Raw genomic sequence first — 16465 nt, 5'->3', positions numbered from 1 at the left:
AACAACACGCCCTCGAAATGTGAATGACCTCGAATGTCACGTTGCACGTTGCACGTTGCAAAACTGCGGGTGGGCGTTGCAACTGGGCGTGGCAGTTTGTCACAGCAGGCTGGCCAAGATAATGCAGACGACGACTGACGAACAGCTGGACAGACAGACAGACAGACAGACAGACAGACGGACAGACGGTGAAACAAAAAGCAGCTGAGGCAAAAGTAAACAGACAGTTGCAAGAAGCTCAGCTGCCTTTTGTGTGTTGTCCAAGGCAGCGACAGCATGCAGCGCATAATCAGCCTCATCATCAGCAACATGCAACAGCAACAACAACAACAGCAACTAGTAGAGAAGGCAACGCAACGCAAGCAAACTCGACTGTAGGAAACCCTGTATTCATCCTTTAGTAAAAGCAAAAAAAAAAAAACAATTTAACATTCAACAAATATAAAAGAACAAAAGAAAACTAAAAAATTCAAATTCAACTTTTTATAAATATAAGTGAGTCCAATAACAACATCAGCAATTATTCTACATTTTTTGCAAGCAAGCTTTAAAACAAGTTAACATTAAAATAAATAAATTATATTAAAAAAACATTAAAAAAAAATAATTAAATGAAAAAAAAAACTAAAAAATAAAAATTTAATTTTTTCTTAAGTATAAGTGAGCTCAAAAACAACATCAGCAATTTTTTTTACATTTTTTGCAAGCAGTATCATAAATTATTTGAGTTCAGCGTCTCGACTCGAAGCAGCGTATTTGCTGTGCTTTGTTGTTGCTAGTTTCTGTTTGGTCTTTTTTTGTCAGTGTTTCATTGTCAAATGGGCACTCCTTTTATCAACTTAAATTCTATAATATAAATGATTATCGTACGCACTTTAGAAATATTGTCATCAAATTTGGTAGCTCTAGCTCTTATATATCCTTCAACTTGACTAAATTGACGCTGCACTATGACTTATTTCAGAAAAGCTGATGTAACTTTTCACTAGGTAAAAAATCACTCTTAAATTAAAAAAAAAAAAACAAATTCTAAACACTTAAAAGAAAATTTCGACAACAAAATAAAAGTAAAACATTAATTTTTTCAAAACTATCTAAGACTTAAGGAGCTTTACACCTCACAATAATTTTACTAAGCCTTTAAAACCCTAGCTATAAATTACTAGAAGCTTTTCTTGATTTTGAGTTAAATTTTTGTCAAACGGAAAAGCTTGAAAATAGATTTTTGCCACAAGCTTTTGTCAAATGAGCTATATGAAGTGCTTTGTTGCTGAATAGGAATATTTGCATACTTTAAGTAGTCCTAGATGGCAAAATTTGCTTGCTACGTTTTTACCAGATTTCTCATTTGACAAACTAAATAGACCCTTTTAAATTTGTGAGTACAGGGTCTGAAAAGCAACAGCAACATCAGCCAGAAGAAAAGCCTTCGCTGTCACAGTCAGCAACAGCAACAGCAACTGCAAAATTTACAGCAGCCTTTGCCTTTGCCTTTAGCTTTGGCAAAAGTGAAAGAAACAAAGCGCTTGTGGCTGCCACACAAGAAGGAGGCAGCTAGCTCGATGTACGCTGGTGGCACTGTCGTTGATCTTTTGCTGATAACTTTGGCTTTTTGAGTTGCCAACACAAAAAAATGAAACAACGTCATGGACCAACCCGGCTTGTTAGTTGCAAAGTGGACAAAAGTGCTGCCATTGCTACCGGGAAGTGGCACCGACTGTGGCATGGGATTGCGAATGCCTTGTGTTGCAGGCGACAGCGCACAAAAGGCGGGCCACAAGGAAACGACACAAAAAACTTGGGAAAACGCAGCTTAATTATTTCTTTGGCCAGGCACAAAAAAAAAAGAAGCAGAGTGTTGCCTGGATCAGTCAGCGCAAATGGCAAATGGCAAATGATGTTGCACGTGGCATGTTGTAGTTGCTGCAAATACCTTGAATGACGTTGAAGCAATTAGTAAATGACAACGCCACACGTTACTTATCTAGTTGCATCTTTAAGCTGCAGCTTTTTCTGTACAACAAACTATTTATAAAAATGTAGCATACTTTCAGGGACAATTTAATTTAATTTTCATATAGATTTTTTACTTGATCTTATTAATTATTTAAGAAACTAAAATCGAAATCCCAAAATATCCTGCGTATAATACTGAAAACTTATTGAAGTCGGACTAATATAATATATATCTGGCATTGAAAATGTTCGGAGAAAGTTTTATTTTAAAAAATATTTATTTTATTTCTCCAGATATTTCAATAAAACTGAACTATTTCCAGGTATAGTATATCTTACATTAACAACTCAAGTCATGCAGAAATCAATTGATTTTATATATCAGAAATAATCAGATAAAATTACTTATTATATGAACAACTTGCTTTTGAGTATTTTTGCAGCAATTCTCATATTAAAACTCACAACAAAAATATAAATAGCCTGAAGTTATAAATAATTTTTAGCTATGTCAAAGTTACTACTATAGTATTATCTTACATGTAGAATTATGTTGCAAATTGTTTGTTAACTATGGAAAAGCAACTCACTGCCTGAAATTAATCTAATAAAGTACTTGGAAAAGCTTTTGACTGGGTTCATAAATAATTGAAAGCATTGCATTAAAATGCTTATTCATACTTCATAAAAAACAAATTCAAAAGCCAACAAAAAATTTAAATAAATAAAAGAAAAATACATTTGCACAAATTTGTTGTTGTTTAATAAGTAGATAAAATATTGATGGGTTTTTAGTAGAAAATGTTGCATATTGGATTGTCATGGCTGAAACAGGATAGCAGACAAGGGTTGTATGTGTTGTGACTCACCTCGTATGATGTACAGGATCAGGACAGCCTTAAAAAGGCTGTGTAAATCCATTTTTTATGAGCACTAATGCTTTCCATTACATTTTTTATGTGTGTATTTTAAACGCCGAATTTCGTTGAGTTTTTGTTGCTTTTGTTGATTTGTTGATTTGTTTGTTTCTTTTGCGAGTTGTTTCGTTGAATTCTTTTTTGATATTTTCTTTTGTTTTTTGGCACGATTCACACACAGATTTTGCAGCTGTGATTGTAACTGTTAATGTTGTTGTTTTAATTGTTCTTGTTTATTTATTTAATGTATTACGCACTTGACAAAATCATTAACATTTTTTAAGTGCCAAAATTGAAAATAAATAAATAAATGCAATTTAGCAGTGTGACGTTTTAAACTTTGAGCCCAAGTGAAGTGTTGACTGCAAAAAAAGAGTAAGTATACAGTTAGCCAACTAGGTATTTTGACAAATAAAAATTCACATTGTTAGTTTATTTATTATTTTTAACAAAATGCATTAAAGCCATTCAAAATAATAATTTGGAATTTAAATAAAAATCCATAAAAATATGTATATATATTGCAATTAATTTGGTATGTTATTGATATTGTCCAAACACTTTTTTGACTAACTGTATGCATGTAATAAACAATTTTGTTTAAAGCCAAGTTAAGGTCTTTGACAACGCTTTTGATTTCACTTGACGACAGTCAGTCAACTGCGATTCTCATGTCAGCAGGGATATTAATCATGTCAAGCCAAACGCCACACACACATATATATATATGTATATATACACACACACACACAGAAGTATGCATTGAGTCGCTGAGTTGTAGAAAAGATAAACGAGGCAAAGGCAAAGGCAGCGTCCCCTACAGTACATGCAATAAATATATGAACTCGCATGTGTACACTTAAAAAAATAATCATGTTGAAACTCAAGTTTAGCAATTCTTGATTTTAGCATGTATTTTTTATTTTTTCCAGTATGTATTTAGAATATTATTGTTAAATTAAGAAAATATGCGTTAAAAATAGTCAAGGAAGCCTATAATATTTAATTTGACTACAAAAAACTCTTACAGAACACCGAAAAATTAAATACAGCTACAGAAAAAATGTGCCTAATTCAATTATTTGGTGCTTGGTTTAAGAAATTCCGAGAATTGAATTAGTATTTATCATGGTATATCGAATTTTTGTTCTGTGTATATGTATATATTTTCCCATTTCCATTTCACATTTTTTGCTTTTCCTGGTTGGCTTTTGCGCCCCTTTGAGCGCATTTTTATGCGCGCCGGCAAAAATTATGCATCAGCGCGAAATTGGAGCGCCATAAGTTGAGCTCAAGTGAAGTGATATCAGACTCCCTACACCCTATACACTCCATACACTCCCCCTTATCCCCCTTTTAACTTCTCCTATGGCTTTCATCTATTCCCTGCCATCAACAACAGGCAAAAGTTTCTGCCTAAGCATATCTGAATATGATGGAAATATTGCAAAACACGTGAGAGTCTTCTACAGCTGCCTGCTCACTCTCCCTCCCTCTCACTCCCACTCAGTCTCACTCAGCTGAAAATCGCTTGACATGACATTAACTTGCCCTGTGACCCGCCCCCAAAAAGGGGGCAACTCCCTAAGGTAACGTCTTGCAAGTTGTAAAAAAACTAAAGCAAAAAAAACCGAAACTATGCAAAAGGGACAGTCGCTTGATAAGAAGCAACAGCCAAAAAAGAAGCAGAAGAAGAGGCAACACACACACAAAAAATAAAGGGAAGGCAGCAGTAAAACTGTCAATAACGATAAAGTGAAGTCAGTGAGTGGAAATCGAGGCAGAGTCAAGTAAAAAAAATGTGGGAGGGAAAACTCTTAACTGGCAGTGAGAGCCCGAAAAAAGCGACACAAAAACAACAAAATGCCGTTTAAGCAACATGAAAATTATGCCCAGTGCGAATATCAGCAGCAAACTGTGTGTGTGTGGTTGTGTGTGTGTGTGTGGAAATCTTGATGCTTTTCTTTTAGTCTCTTATTTTTTTTGTGTATTTTATTATACTTTTTTGGTGTGTAAAAAATCATGACTTGGCAATTATGCGGCAAATGTGCGCACTGGGCACAGCAGCAGAAAACAAAAGTCACCAGAAAGAGACAGAGCAAGCGAAAGAGACAGAGAGAGAGAGAGAAAGAGGCAGTGCAAGCGTTAAGCATAAATATTACGCATACGCCGCATTGCACTGCCAACGTTTGCTAAATTGCTGGCAATTAGTTTAAAGTGCGACAGCAACAACAGCAACAACAACCACAACAGCATTAGCAACAATACAAAAAAAAGCAAAAATCATCAACTCTGTGAAAAGATAGAAAATTGCATGCCTAAGCAGCTTTGCCAATGCAATTTGAGTCAAGCAAGGCGTAAAATTTATGAGAAACTGCCAACATCGAGGGGCGTTCCCAAAAACGACAAAAGTGCGACCAAAGCGCAGCTCAATTGTGCAAGTGAATTTGCATATGAATAAAGCCGAATTTAAATAAATGAATAAATTATTGTCATATTTATTGAAAATATATATTTAAAAGTAAAAATTACCAATGCCATTTTTAACATTTTAAATTTTAACGTTGCCAAAATCGCCAAAGCGTTCAAAATTTGAACTCATTTCAGTATTTGCATGTAAAAAGTTGTAAAAAATATAATATTTTTTTTTTATTTTTTTTTTATTTTTTTTTTTATTAAAAATATAATGAAATTTTTACAAAGGATGAGTATCCTGCTACCTTACAAGGCAACTTAAACTAATCAGAAATTAAACTAAAAATAAAAACAAAATTATTTATGATAGAGCATAACAATGAATTACAAATAACTTATAAAAATATGTTGGAAATTAAATTCGCAAACAAATATTAAAGACTACTTTAAGGCTGAATTTTTTTATTATATTGAAAAGTAGAAATATGCAGGGAAACTATAAAACAGACTGAAGAGCTTTCCAAACTTTAACTATGTATATTTTCTTTTAAAACAAACAGATTTTACAAATTTTTGCACTTACGTTTTCAATTGAAAATTATATTCAAATGTATATAATAGTTTATTTAAAATCTGCGTTTTTAATAATTTAGTTTTTGAACTTTTGGAGTAAATAAATAAGCAGTATAAAGTGAAAAGCATTTCTTTTTTCTCAAACAACTGCATTTCGCCTTAAATTCGTCAGTTTTTGAAATGCAGCCCAAGCTTGGAATGTGCAAAGAAGCTCTACTAAAGTAACTTAAGACCAGGCTGTCTAGTGTAGCCATTGGTTTTGAATTCTTTGACGGCTCACTAGCCTGTAAAGTGGTTAGTTCTTTGGCTTCTGCTGCCACTTCAAATTCGACTCGAATTTCGCCTTTGTAAGCGCCGTTTCTTATGTCGAAATCACTTAGTTTCTTTTTTCGATTTGCTGCTCGTTTGTCAAGGCCTTTAGAAAGGGCTTAAACACTTGAAGTCTGGCTCAATATATTTATATAACACTTAGCGTAGTCTTCGCCCAACGGAGAGGGGCGTGGCTTGTCAGCGGCAATTTGTGCACAAAGCCAAAAAAAAAAAGGAGAAAATTTTCCAAAAAAAAAAAAAAAAAGATAAAGATTGCTCCTTGTGACTCAGAAAGAAAGTGAGAGAGAGAGAGAGAGAGCGAGGGAGATAGCAATTTATAGACTTCAACACACAAGAGTTGCTTTATTTCTTTTGCTCCTTTTGCTCCTTTTGCTCCTGCCAAATACGTGATTTATTTTAATAGATAATCATTACGCCATCGATTTGGATCCATGTCTGGCAAGTGAAACTGCTTCACTGCGTCCGCTTCCGCTTCAGCTTGTTGCATGTGGCATGTGGCAAGCGTGTGCTGCTCTCGTGTACGTGCGTCAATAAATCAAAAGCAAATGGCTTTTAGTTTATTGTTTTTGCGTGGGCAAATAGAGAAAAGTAGCCAACGGCACATTGCGCATACGCCGCGTTTACCTCAAAAAACAAAAAACCAAAAATAGAAAAAATAAAAACTAAAGCCTGCCACATGCCGCATGCCGTTGCACGTTGCACGGTTCATTCACATGGCAACCGTTGCGCGTACTCGTATTTAAATTGTGCCATTATGCACTCCAGCCACAGGACCAAGGGGGAATGCAACAGGATGGGGGGGTGAGAAAGTGGTATACGCTCTCACACTAATGACTTTTTATGGCGTCTCTCTGGGCGGCTGCTGTGTGAAAGGGTTGCCCGCAAAAAATCAATACAATACATGGCCACTGAGCCTGCATAGCCTGTAACCGGGCTAAAAACAAAGGCCATAAATGGCATAACGGAGAGAGAGAGGGTAGAAGGGGGAGGGGCGGTGTGGAGGGAGGCTGTCTGTTGCATTGTAACACTGGCCGACCGACAGACCGACTGTCTGACTGGCCACAAACAAATGCAGCGACGAGACAAAACACTAAAAAAGAAAATCAATAGACCAAAACAACAACCGAAGTAACTACTGAAAGAACTACAGAAAAAGCAGCAACAAAGCGAGAAATGTACTGCAACTGTGAACTAAGCGAAACCGAAAACCAAAACAACAACAAAAATGATCAAGAAATTATATGCATTCAAAAAAATATATACAAAGGAAAAGTAGAAAAAAATACCCTGTAATCAATTATATTATAGATCTACAACTAATTGCAAACCTTTGTGCTTCTCAAGCGTTTCTATAAAAATTTGCAGCTTTCTTAGATAAGATCTCAAATGATTCTAAAAAAATATGCAACATATTTAATTAAAATAGTATCTTACTAAAACTATGTCAAAATTAAATTTGTAACTTTAAAATTAGCCAAGTAATTCATAAAGTATAAAAATCAGAGCTTCCAAAAAAGTGTCGACCAAAATAATCAAAGCAATTCCCTCACACAAATGTCAGAAAAAACTGAGTAATTGCAGCTTTATTAGATACAATCTTAAATGATTATAATAAAATATACAAACTCAGATATTATATTACTAGAACTGTGTCCAAAATCCGAGTTGTAGCTTTAAAATTACCAAAGTTATTCATAAAGTATAAAATTGCTAGTTCATCATACAAGTGATTCTAATAAAATATTCAGCATAGTTTGATTGACAAATTTCAGAGCTTTAGCTTTAAAAAGTATAAAAAGTGTTTTACATCGTACAAATATATGACTCTCTATAGACTATCTCAGTTGACAGATACTTAAACTCTGCAAGGACTTTAAGTTAACTGCTAGCTGCTCAGCATGCTCAACTTTATGTTACCCTTTAGTGTTATTTTAATGCTTACAGGGTATAAAAATTTGCACAAAACTGGCAGCAGACGAGACTCTGAGGAGCAGGCTCTTGTTGCTGTTGTTCTTGTTGTTTTTGCTTGAAGTGCACATAAAAATCATTTAAAAACAGCAGCGACGTCGACGTCGCAGTCAGATAGCAGCAGCAGAGGAGCAGAAGGAGCAGCAGGAGCAGCAGGAGGAGGAGAAGGACAACAGGCAACTGCAGCTGGCGCAAACCAAAGGTGAGTTGAAGTTGTTGTTGTTGTTGTTGTTGCCGTGATTTGGTGAAAGAAAAAAATTAGTTCAGCGTCGCCGTCGCACAACACACAAAATGGGTCTAAAGTCATAAACTTTTTGCCCAAAGCAGCTGATGCCAAACATTGAGTAGTAGTTGTTGTTGTTGTTGCTGTTGCTGTTGATGTTGTTGTTGTTGCTCAGTGATTTTTACTTGCCTTTAGCTTTTACTACGCCACACTCTGCTAGGCTTTTGTTTTCTCCTTTCTTTTTATGACTAAGGAGCAAAATATTGGGTTAAGTCAAAAAAGGGGGTGGTAAACATAGCAAAAAGGGGGAACAAAAAAAGGGCAGGCTATTGCCAAATATGTAAGCCAGGTTAGCTTGAAGTAGAAGTGCCGAAACAATAGTTGCGGCTGAGCAGTGAACTGATATAATAAGCAAGTGCTTATGTATTAAACTACTCGTATATGCTGCAAATTAAACAATGGAAATGTTGATGAAAAGCTTAAAAATGCTAGGGAAAAAAAATACTAAGAGATTGCTACTTCTTGTGTGTATGATATGGATATGGATCGTTATTCTATGAAAGACCTATTGTCCTTTTTCAAAATGCAGAATAATACGTATTTTCAAAAAATTTAAATGCCCCACGTTGTAAGAAATTAGTAAAATACCAGTAAATTAGTAAAATAAATCACTGAATAACAAATAAGAGTTATAAAGAGCAAAAATAAGTTATTTTTCAAATAAAAAATGTTTACAAAAATCATACAGATATAACAAATAATACAAAAAATTAAAATAAATATTAAATTTAAATATATATTAAAATAAGTGGTGTATGTTAAAAATAAACTGTAGTATTAATAAATATTTGTATTATAAAAATGCGAATGTCTTAAAGCTAATATTAAAAATATATAACATCAAGTTATATTTTGAATTTTTATTATAAAAATTAAAAATCAGACTCATATTATGATTTGTACATAAAGTATTGTGGTTTATTATATAGTAATTCTTCTGTATTTGTTTGTAAAAGAAGATAACAAAAGCTATTTAACGAATAAAGTCTTGTGAGGTAAGTATAGTATATTTATTTTTAAAATATACATCTTTCGGCCTTGATTTGTTTTATTCCCTTGATTTGGTAGTTTGCAAAGTGATCAGTCAGTGCTCAGAATGCATAATTTGCATGTGTTTTTTTAAAGTGGTTTTAGTTTTAAAAGCCTTCGAGCACTGCTCACATTTGAAGGGTCGATCGTCAGTGTGAGTCACATGGTGATTTTTTAACTCGACATTGGTTTTAAAAGCCTTCGAACAGTGTTCACATTTGAAGCGCAGATCGCCATTATGTGCCCTCATATGGACTCGAAAATGGGAATTGGTTTTGAAAGCCTTCGGACACAGTTCACATTTGAAGGCTCGAATGCCTGTATGAGTCGTCAGGTGATTTTTTAAATCGCTATTGGTCTTGAAAGCCTTCGGACAGTGTTCACACTGAAAGCGACGATCGTCGGTATGAGCAATCATGTGGTAATTTAAGGAGTTTTTAAATTTAAACGTCTTCAGACAGTGCTCACAATTGTATGGCGGATCATCAGAAATGGACTTCAAGTGGTTTTTTAAAAGCGTACTGGTTTTAAAAGTCTTGGGACAGTGATCACATTTAAAGGGGCGATCTTTGGAATGAATTTTCAAGTGGTGATTTAAAATTGCATTGGTTTTAAAAGCCTTCGGACACTGTTTGCATTTGTAGGGACGATCGTCGAAATGACTGGCCCTGTGATTTTTTAACTCATTATTTGCTTTATAAGCCTTCGGGCAGTATTCACATTTGAAGGGGCGATCGTCAGAATGTATTTTCATGTGCGGTTTTAATGCTGATCTTCTCTTGAATCTCTTTTTGCAGATACGACAGACATGAGGTTTTCTCTCATCAAAGTCATCTTCATCTGGAATTTCATTGGTTTCTGCTGCAGTTAATAAGCTTTCTTCATTTTCCTCAAAGACAATTTCATTCAACGGATCATCCGGCTCTGTTTTAATGTGAATCTCGTCTAAGTTACTTTCTATATAGCACCATTGGCCAATGTCGGGCTTCTGTTCACTATCGTTCAGCAGTTCCCTGAAATATTGTTGGCTCTGCTCGCATTTCATCCTGAATTGATATGCACTCCTAGCAGCCAATCTGCAGGGTCCACATATGTTTTGAGGCAATGAATCAGATTCCCTGATGTCACATGTGGTACAAGTCTTCAGCATTACAATCAAGTGTGGCTCATTCTCCGTCTGCTCTCGTTCTACGAATATATTCTCCAGTGTGCTGCAGTTCAGCGTACAAAAGCGACAAACTTGATCCATATCGTACTCCATTTCCATTATATGTTTATAAAGTCTTAATATTTTGTAAAATGCTTTTGTTTATTGTAGAGTTGTGACAAATAGTTCCGATTAAGATCTATTGAACTAGTTCCTAATGTGAACGATCGAACTAAATCCCTGAGTGTTCATTTAGTTCAGTTGATTCGAATCCTGATATAGTTCGTTCAGTTCATTCGAATCGCAAGCCAGTTCGTTAGCTTGTTATACTTTATATTAGAATTGAAATAAATAAATTCTTGATTGAAATGAAATAAATATAATATTCATAAAATAATCAAAATCGGTAGAATGTTTGATAAGAAATACAATAATTTAAAGCCGAATTTGGAATGGGATTCGGAACAAATGAAATGAACAAAAATACTTTTTATTACTATCGTACTTTTATTGAATAGAAATGTTACCAGACTTTCAAACTATCGGTACTCTAAAAGTGTCTTTACATATGGTGATCCTATGCTATATTTTGTATCTTAAAAGTGTTTTTAGCACCATTTTAGGTGTTTTAAACTTTATCAATTGCACCATTTTAACGCCTGTCGGTTACCAAAACAAACGTGTCTTGCTTTAGACCTTTTCTGACATTCAACCAACAAGCAATCCCCGCTCTGACAACTCCTTCTACAGGCCGTGAGCGCACATCAATCATGTCCTTAGACAGACATAAACATAAATGCGAAATACACTGCAGTAAATTTTAAATGCGAGGCTTGTGTGCTGAAAATGTCACACGCCAATCACAAAATGTTTGCCAACTGTGCTCAGCTCGTTACGGCCACTAAATATAAACGTTATGGATATATATATATATCAACAGTTCTATATGAATATGTATTTATACTATATATAAGAAATATATAAGTTAAGAAGTACCTTCAAAATAGAAAATATGATTTGGTAAGCCGAAATGAAGTAAACTTTGGATAGGGAAAGCAAAACTTAGGAAAAAACTCGATTGATTGAAAAGGAAATTCAACCGTAGTCCGAAAATCTCGACTATTGAAATGGACGGAAAATTCTGACAGTGTTGACTGAAAAATGAAAATTTTGAAGTTAGTAAAATTTTGATGCAGAATTAATTTAGGGGCCAAATAATGTTCAAAATGATATTCCGGCCGAAAATCCGTCAAGTTTTGGCAAAGTTATGGCTGTTTGAAGTTTGAGATAAAGTGTCAAGGGGTAAGTATGAAAAAAATGCACAGTGATGACCGATAAATAAAATTTTTAAAGTTAGTAAAATTTTGATGCAGAATTCATTAAGGTGATAAATAATGATCAAATTGATATTCCGCACGAAAATCGGTCAAGTTTTGGCAAAGTTATGGCTTTTTGAAGTTTGAGATAAAGTGTCAAGGGATAAGTATGGAAAATATTCGCAGTGATGACCAAAAAATAAAATTTTTTAATTTTGTAAAATTTTGATGCAGAATTAATTTAGGGGCCAAATAATGTTCAAAATGATATTCCGGCCGAAAATCCGTCAAGTTTTGGCAAAGTTATGGCTGTTTGAAGTTTGAGATAAAGTGTCAAGGGGTAAGTATGAAAAAAATGCACAGTGATGACCGAAAAATAAAATTTTTTAAGTTAGTAAAATTTTGATGCAGAATTCATTAAGGTGATAAATAATGATCAAATTGATATTCCGCACGAAAATCGGTCAAGTTTTGGCAAAGTTATGGCTTTTTGAAGTTTGAGATAAAGTGTCAAGGGATAAGTATGGAAAATATTCGCAGTGATGACCAAAAAATAAAATATTTTAAGTTTGTAAAATTTTGATGCAGAATCAATTTAGAGGCCAAATAATGATCAAAATGATGCTCCGAATGAAAATCGGTCAAGTTTTGGCAAAGTTATGGCTGTTTGAAGTTTGAGATAAAGTGTCAAGGGGTTAGTATGGAAAAAATTCACAGTGATGACCGAAAAATGAAATTTTTTAAGTTTGTAATATTTTGATGCAGAATTCATTTTGGGACCAAATAATGATCAAAATGATGCTCCGAATGAAAATCAGTTAAGTTTTGACAAAGTTATGGCAGTTTGAAGTTTGAGGTAAAGTGTCAAGGGGTTAGTATGGAAAAAATTCACAGTGATGACCGAAAAATGAAATTTTTTAAGTTTGTAATATTTTGATGCAGAATTCATTTTGGGACCAAATAATGATCAAAATGATATTCCGCATGAAAATCGGTCGAGTTTTGGCAAAGTTATGGCTGTTTGAAAAAATTTGATTACCCAGTTTTGAGGCAGAATAAAATAAGGGTAAAGGGAGTTAAGGCTGATGAAAATTGCATCAGCGAAAATCGTAGAAGTTTCGATATTTTCGAATCATTAATTTGTGCACAAAACCAATCTGAAATCATTTGAATTGCGTTAAGCATTTGCTTAGACTTTGAAAGGAGGTGGTTGAAGCAACTAAAGGGGTGAACAGGAAAAGGGGTGGCAGAGAAGGGGAAGCTGTAAAAGCTTGCAGTCGAGTTGCAGGCATTTCCCAGCATTGCCGACGGGGCGAAAGTGATTTCTTAATTTGTTACAACTAACTTGGCAGTCAGTGAGCGTCTCCAAACTCTCAGCAACTCTCCACCCCACACGCACACACCCAGCACACTTGCAACAGTGTATGTGTGTGTGTGTGTGTTAAAGTTGCACGAACTTTCTTCCGAGTGGAAGTTTCCTTTTCAAGCGCAGCCTGATGTACGTGACTTTTGTGGCAAATGATGGATTAGGGTCGCTTACGTACACACACACACACACACACACACACACACACACACACACACACTGGAGGAAAAAAGTGAAACTTGCAGCTAATTAATGACAAGAGCAAACGCAATGCCTGCCAACTTGATATACACGCTTGAAAATTGCGCATACGCAACGTAAAACATACGCACAAAAATACACATTGCGTATACGCAATGTCTGCCATTGCAGCTGTTGCCGAAACAGCACAAAAACAACAAAAAACAAAAAAGAAGAGCATATAACGGTATATAAGCCGCAGCACGAGCCAAAAATTTAAATAAACCAATCCATTTATCGTTCGTTGCCGGCTGCTGTTGCTGCTGCTGTTGTTGTTGTTGCTGCTACTATTACTACGACAACAACAACAATGAAAACTACGCACATGGGCAGCCATTTTGTGAGTGTGCGAGTGTGTGTGTGTGTATGAGTGTGTATGGTCACTTCCGCATGAAATACGAGCGATTTTTACTACACATCAGCAACAGCAGCCGCCTGATGCCTCATGCCACATGCGACACATGTCCGAGTGTGTGTCCGAGTGTGTGTCCAGTGTGTGTATGCGGCAATCGATAAATTTTGTGTGTGCAGCATCGTGTGCAGCAGCAGCAGCAACAACAACAATAACTACTACTATATATAGTACTGTGTGCACATATATACTATACTACCGGCAGACAGATTTATAGTTTGTCATGGCGGCAACGTTCAAAATAGTTGCATATACAACACGACACGAAGCTGCAGCTGCAACTCGTTCATAAAATCAATAGGCAATTCTCTTACTACTTACTCTCTCTCTCTCCCATTCTCTCTCTCTTCCTCTCTCCCTCTTTATGTTGCCGGCCGGTATAAGCATTATTTATGAGGCTCACAATAAGCCTAATCCATAAAATCCAAAATGAAATCCTTAAAACAATGCCCAGTTGCCATCAACTTGTACTAATTGCAGTCAAATAATTCAGAATTCAGTTGCCAACTTCGTCATGTCTAATTGCTGGGAAAAAGTCAGCAAATAAAAGGAAAAATTTCAAATTCTATGCAGCATTTTGGAAATATGAAGAAATGAAGAAATGAAGAAATAAAAGGAAAGCTGCTAAATATTGTTGTCGTGTTGAATGTACAAATACAAAATACAAATACACACACAAAAATGTCAAACAATTAAGCGGCAATTACAAAAAGCTTGTCAGCAAAGGTACCCAGGTGGCAAGTGGCAAGTTTCAAGCGGCAAGGGGGAAGGGGCAAAGGTGGGGGGGGCACGTCTGCTCAAGCTACGTGAAAGCGTCGCGTTAAACGTGTCTTCCAATTTGCTGTGAACTCGGAAAAAGGGGATGGAACAAGGCACTTAATGGGCAACACACGCTCAACTCTGGGGCGGATTTTAACAATAAGGATGCTGGATTACATATGCTAGAAGTGCCTCACACACACACACACACACACTTACACACACATTCACACTCACACACACTCAGTGCTGCACATGCTTTATTGATGAGCAACGCTTGAGAGAAGAAGACGAGCAAAAGTAACTTAAGCAAAGCCTAGCATAAATGTTTATTTAAAACATTTAAAATGCTTGAGAGCTCATGAAGAATAGCGCAACGTGTTAAAACTCAAAAGGTTACGCATATTAAAGCAGCTAAAAAGTTCTACGACTCCGAAGACTTATAGCAAAAGGAGTTCAGACAAGTCATATACCTTTTAGAGTTGACCTGTGTTAACTAAAAGAGACTTTCAAATCATTAAAAATAATAAATAAATTTATTATTATAAATTTCTGTACATCAATTTAGTGTTTAAATACAATATTTCATTCGATACCTAAACAAATCTGATCTTTTTTCAGTAGAGATTTATAAGTATAATATTTTATGTTAGATTCATAAGTATAATAGTTTAAATAGATTAACACAAGTCAAAAACTCATTAAATATCCAAATAGGATAGAGAATTAAATATCTGGGATATTTTTACAAATAAATTTAAAACATTTAACATTTACATTGAATTTTTCATTAATCTTTAAGCATAAATTAAATTTTCAACATATTTCTAAATTATGATGAAATTAAATTTAAAATTTAAATAGAATATTGTTTGTGAATTTATCAACAAAATGGTTGACGAAAATTTATGAAGATTATTAATCACACTTTTAAGGCCTAGCAACACAGCAGTGTTCAATACATTTCAAGTCGATAAAATTTTATTAAAAATGGAATATTGTTACCAAAATTTTGAAATTCATCATCCGACTATTGAAAATAGAATCTTAAAATCGTTAAAATTCATCACATTTCTTAACTAGTGAAAGTCAGTTTTAAGCTCAAATTTTTTCTATACCTTTTCATCCTTAGAAACTGATTTTGTAACTCCAATTTCTCTATATATATTTTTATTCTTATAGATTTAATTTTTAGCTCTAATTTCTCTATATCTTTCTATCCTTAGAAACTTAATTTTTATACAACTTTTCTTTCCATTTGCTATATCACATGATCATATCACTTAAAAGTTTCCCAAAGAACTTTAAAATAAACTCATAAGACAAACTCACACACGCTAAAACACACACACACATATATATTTGTAGCTAAAGTAAAATAGTATTTTTAGTAGTTTAGTGCCTCTTGATAAGTAGTTTTTTAATACTTGCCATCAACTAAATAAATTTGCATGCAATTTAGTCAAAAACACTTTGCACTTCCCGCTAACGAGAGAGAACGGGACAACGACAACAACAACAAAAGCTCAGCTTGTGCAACAAAGTTGTTGTTGTTTTTCTTAGCTTGATTTTTGCACGTTGTTGCAATTCAATTTATTTTCAATTTGCGCGCATGAAGCAGGAGAAAGGGAGAGGGAGAAAAGGAGGAGTGAAAAGGAGTGTTGGAGGAGTCTAGCACCTTTCATTAGACACAACTATCAGCGAAATTTGCGCGTCGAGCTTTGCCTACTTGGCGGTTGTTCTTGTTCTTCTTC

The 16465-nt window shown here is 34.7% G+C and overlaps 1 protein-coding gene and 1 long non-coding RNA gene across 2 annotated transcripts; both read right to left on the bottom strand.

Moving 5' to 3' along the window:
- Positions 1-3030: 3030 nt before the first annotated feature.
- LOC117787188 lies at positions 3031-16448 on the bottom strand. The gene is made up of 2 exons (XR_004617673.1): positions 16390-16448; positions 3031-3075 (listed from the first exon to the last, which is right to left on the bottom strand). It is a non-coding gene; the product is annotated as an uncharacterized LOC117787188 (long non-coding RNA).
- LOC117787187 (zinc finger protein 675-like) lies at positions 9438-10827 on the bottom strand. The gene has a single exon (XM_034625638.1). The coding sequence runs from the start codon at positions 10736-10738 to the stop codon at positions 9527-9529; it is 1212 nt and encodes a 403-aa protein (XP_034481529.1). The 5' UTR covers positions 10739-10827; the 3' UTR covers positions 9438-9526.
- Positions 16449-16465: the final 17 nt, after the last annotated feature.

The sequence above is a fragment of the Drosophila innubila genome (assembly GCF_004354385.1).
Source record: "Drosophila innubila isolate TH190305 chromosome 3L unlocalized genomic scaffold, UK_Dinn_1.0 0_D_3L, whole genome shotgun sequence".
Taxonomy (NCBI): Eukaryota; Metazoa; Arthropoda; class Insecta; order Diptera; family Drosophilidae; genus Drosophila; species Drosophila innubila.
This window is presented reverse-complemented; position numbering and strand designations above follow the sequence as displayed.